The following is a 5,000-nucleotide window of genomic DNA, read 5'->3' on the forward strand; positions in this document are numbered from 1 at the left end:
TTGCTTCGCCTTTGTCCCAGCCATGTTTGTTGAGATGCGAAGGAGGCTGTTTGTTCTCAAGCCCATTGCGTTGAAATGTTCTCTGCACTTTATATTTTAGGTCTGTTTAAGATTTTTTGTTAAGTACTACATTTTCCGTGCTTTAGTAATGACGTTCATAGAAACTCTATTTTACAGTAGTTTGTTTTTGCGTATATGATTAGGCTTCTTGCGTATTCATCATGAAATGTAACGTCAAATTTATAGATTTTGAGAGATTTGTGAGTTTATTTGTGTCCTAGATTGTTAGATAAAGAGAAAGAATAGAAATAAAGGAAAACAGGAATAGAGAGAAATAGATGGATAGACAGATATAGAGAGACCGCGCAAAGTTCAACAGCAATTACCCTTTGGAAAGAGAAAAGCTAAAAGGTTGGGAAAACAGGCAATAAGGCAAAGTGGATCACAAACCACAGAGCTGCACTGCCCGCAGGGATAGAGCGTCGAGGGAAGGGAACAGGCAGGAGAAACGAACGAACGAAGGGAAAATGGAGGAAAGGTAAAATAAAGAAATGAAAAGAGCCGGGTCGGGTAAAGGAAGGATAGGAGAGGGCAAGGGAGGTAAAAGGAAGGGAGGGAAGGGGCAAGGAAGGTAAAAGGGAGTGAGGGAAATACAAATAAGGAAAAAGGAAGAGTGGAAAGAGCAGGGGTGTTCAAAGGAAAGGAAGGAAAGGACAGGAAAGCCAAAATGAAGGGAAAGATGGTGCAGGGAAAAGAAGGGCATGAGAGGGGAAAAGAAAGAGAAGGGAAAAGGTATGGCAGGGAAACAAGAAGGGAAGGAAAGGACTAGGGAGTGGAAGAGCAGTGGATAGTCAAGGAAGAGAAAACAACTAATGTAAATAAAGGGGAGAGGGAATGGAAGGAAGGTAAAAGGAAACGAAGGAAAGTACAAGAGAGAAAAGGCAGGTAAGGGAAGAACGGTAAAGCGAAAATAAAGGGAAAGGAGAAATGGGAAACGACAGGGCAGGTAAGAAAGTGAAAATGAATGGTGGGGAGAAGGGTAGCGAGGGAATGGAAAGGAAGAGAAGGCAAGGCTAAATGAAGGGAAAAGCAAGGATGGAGATAGGAAAGAAGAGGGAAAGAGTAAATGAAATAGGGAAGGGAGGGAGGGAGGGAACACACACACACAAACACACACACACACATATATATGTATATATATACATATATGTTTATATGTGTCTATGTGTATATGTGTATATATATATTTTATATATGTATATATACTTATACATATTCATACATATATACATATATATACATACATATACATCACCATCTCTCTCTATCTCTACATATATATATTTATACATATATGTATAAATATATACATATACATTTATGTATATAAATATATATATATATATATATATATATATATATATATATATATGGATATATTTATATGCATATATATATATGGATATATATATGGATATATATCAATATCAATATATATATATATATATATATATATATATATATATATATATATATATATATGAATAGTAAAAGACTCTACCATGTTGATATTATGGTAGAGAAACCCACAATGCAAAACTTGATTTATTAAAAGTGAGACTACAGGTGTATTTCGAAACTGTAGTCTCACTTTCAATAAATCTAGTTTTGCATTGTGGGTTTTGCTACGATATATATATATATATATATATATATATATACATATATGTAGAAAAGGTATGAATGAGAATTAATATCTTCACAATACAAGAAATGTATTTGACCGGTTTCGATTGTATCTTTGCCAGAAACAGTGGCGGATTTAGGGGGGGGGGGGGCAACGCCTCCCACTCGCTGCTCTGTAACTGGTCTGGCGCCCCCTGTTGGAAGTGCGGCGCTCTCTTTTTATGAAATGACATTTGATATACTGACGGAGGAACGTCATGAGTTTATGAGCGATCCCCTTTATCAACTGCCCCCCCCCCCCCCTTCAGAATAGTTCTGGATCCGCCCCTGGTCAGAAATACATACATATACATATATATGTATATATACATATATATTTATATATATGGATATATATGTATATATATATGGATATATATATATGGATATATATAGATATATGTCAATACACACACACACATACACACACGCAGACACACACGCACAATTATATATATATATATATATATATATATATATATATATATATACAGACACACACACACATACATATACACACACACATATATATATATATATATATATATATATATATATATGTATGTATAAATATATAAATGCCTATAGGTAACCCGATCAGGGATATGTAAAGCCAGGGTTAGTAGGTGGTGGACGTGGATTTCAAGCAAGAGCAGAGAATGACTGGTTGAACCACGCGATTCTGAGCAGAAGAACCACACCATGGTCAGTGGTCAAGGCACTCGTCTAGTATAGGCACTGCTACTGAAGAAAGCAACGGAAACCTACATCAGTACCTCTCCCTTGCCAATCAATGATCAAGATCTCAAGGGAACACTCGGAACAGGGTGAAGGTTCTTGCCACTGATGGAACATCAGCTGCGTTGTAAGGTCATATAAGGTCAATGGTCACAGCTGTTCATTTCTGAACTGTCTGTCGCTGATGATGATCACACACACACACATACACACACACACACACAAACACACACACACACACACACACACACACCCACACATACACACACACACACACACACACACACACACACACACACAACCACACACACACACACACATGCACTGATTTAAAGCTATTTGATGGAAATGGCTGGAGCAAGAAGGTTCTTAGGATTTAACAGTCCAAAATCATTTTAATAAGAGATTTTATTTAGAGCCATACGATACGGTATATGTGTATATAAATCTTATTTATTATAGGGTACTTAACTTATGTCATGGCATCTCTCGTAAAAGTTTCCATATAAAAATAATGATTTATGATAAATATTTTCATATAAATATTCATATTTTGAGCGATGTGAGAGATTTTGTACATTCTAATTCTAAACGTAAGTCGGCTGGCTTCGCCTTTCGAGCGGAGCCTTGTTCGTCGTCATGTTTCGGCGCTAATGAAGTCGGACTAGCTTAAGGGAAGACGTTATATACAGCAGCTGGCAGGCAAGACTACAGGCAGGAGCTCTGGAAGGAACTTTGGGCTTAATGGCGCCGTGTTCGCGGTCGGATTCTTGCAGTGCAAAAATAGAAAAGGGCGGATATGTACATTCTGTGCCATTATTCCCAATGTTGCTCAGTCCTGTTGCGAGACGAGCACGGAGGGCGCAGAAGGCGAGGCGCCCGGCGAGAAGCTCGCGTGCGCGACGACGGTCACAGGTCAGGTTGTTTACTTCCGGTTGTACGGGTAGGGGGCTCGGAAGCCGAAGTGAGAGGCGGCGCTATGTCGCTGGCCTCCCTCCTCTTCCTCCTCCTCCTCCTCGTCCTCTTCGTCGCTATCTTCTTCGCTGGACTCCTCACTGGACTCCTCACTGGAGTCCTCGTAACTCTCCTCGGAGTACTCGTAATCGTCCTCGGCGGCGAGCTCGAGCGCCTTCTGGTAGGCCTCGAAGAACTGCTCCTTGGCGGCCTTCACTTCGTCGGTGTCTTCGGGGGCCTCCGGCAAGGCGTCGCTCTCCACGCGGTAGCCCTCCTTGTCGGCGTCGTACTTGAACTCATACTCGTCCCCCTCGGGAGCCACGAAGGCGAAGTGGCCACTCACTTCGCCGTCCTCGTTGCGCTCCTCTGCGCGCTCGCTGTCGCCGACGTGGTATACGAAGCTGCGGGGAAGCCGGGAAAACAGATCAACTAGGCTGTTATATATAGCTTTCTTTCTTTCTGTCATTAGAAAGGAAAGGGAAAAGACCTACAACACGCACAAATATCTATCTACATATTAAGGTATGTATTGTAAACTTACAAGTATAACACTTACAAATATTTTCCTTCGCTGCCGGATTGTGTGAACTCGTTCCTGAAGCTGCTGAAAGACTTGAGCTTCGGTGTATCCTCCCTCTCGTAGATCTTGTCGGGGAGAGCTGCGGCCGCGGCCACCGCCACAATCAAGGTCAGGACGAAGGTCTGGCAAGGAACAAAAGGCAAGTTCAGCACGGAAGAAAGAGAGGAGGAACGCATGTTTTTTTTTTGCACTTATCCTGTGTGCACAAGCATGTGATTACTTTGAACCTTTAGCCAAGGAAAAAAAAAAAAAAATAGATGCGACTAATAGATTTTGAATTGTGTCTTTATGTATCGTATCGTAATCAGTGTAAATATATCATATAAAGAGATAAAGAAGGAAAAATATAGATAAAAACGCTAGTGTGCTGCTAAATATGCACTATTTCCGGTGCCACATACTATGTAGGGGTCAGCGATGAAACTATTGTCGCTTAACACCTGTAGTACTTGAAATTCTCTAGCAGTGCAGTTTATCAAAATTATCTAAATCTCTCTCCCCCCCCTCTCTCTCTCCCTTTCTATCTATCTATCTATCTATCTATCTATCTATCTTTCTCTCTCTCTCTCTCTCTCTCTCTCTCTCTCTCTCTCTCTCTTGAAGAAGAAGAAGAAGAAGAAGAAGAAGAAGAAGTAGATGGATAAGAAGAGGGAAGAAAGAAAGAAGAAGAACTAATAAACTAAATCCGAGTTGTCTCAAGAGACAAGCTTTGAAGAAAAAAAGTGGTTTAGAATTGACTTTCCCGGCGCTGGTAAAAAGTGTTCTGGTTTGTCGAGGAAGGTTTAATGAACCGCTGTACTACTTTCAACATTCGTGTATCTGAAGTGTTTACTTTCAAAAACAAGGCGGTGGCTGCATAATGTACAACAGAAGTGGGGTCCCAGAATCCACTCTACTTCAACCTCCTACAGTGAGAACCCTAGAGAAAGGGAAATAATCGACCCTCTCAAGCCTGTGGCTCGAACAGATGCTAATTCAGTTGTCAAGTAAATATTGGGGGAGT

At 40.7% G+C, this 5,000-nt stretch overlaps 1 protein-coding gene across 1 annotated transcript in view; it reads right to left on the bottom strand.

Annotated features, from left to right (window-relative positions):
* Nucleotides 1–2,853: 2,853 nt before the first annotated feature.
* LOC125029726 (larval cuticle protein 1-like) overlaps nucleotides 2,854–5,000 on the bottom strand; it is an 8,016-nt gene continuing 5,869 nt past the window's right edge. Inside the window, exons 2-3 of the mRNA XM_047619815.1 lie at nucleotides 3,974–4,119; nucleotides 2,854–3,818 (exon numbers count right to left, since the gene is read on the bottom strand). Of these exons, the coding sequence (XP_047475771.1) occupies nucleotides 3,389–3,818; nucleotides 3,974–4,119 (576 nt within the window). The 3' untranslated portion in view covers nucleotides 2,854–3,388. The remainder of the gene's footprint in view (nucleotides 3,819–3,973; nucleotides 4,120–5,000) is intronic.

Source organism: Penaeus chinensis, chromosome 10 (genome assembly GCF_019202785.1).
Source record: "Penaeus chinensis breed Huanghai No. 1 chromosome 10, ASM1920278v2, whole genome shotgun sequence".
Lineage (NCBI taxonomy): Eukaryota > Metazoa > Arthropoda > Malacostraca > Decapoda > Penaeidae > Penaeus > Penaeus chinensis.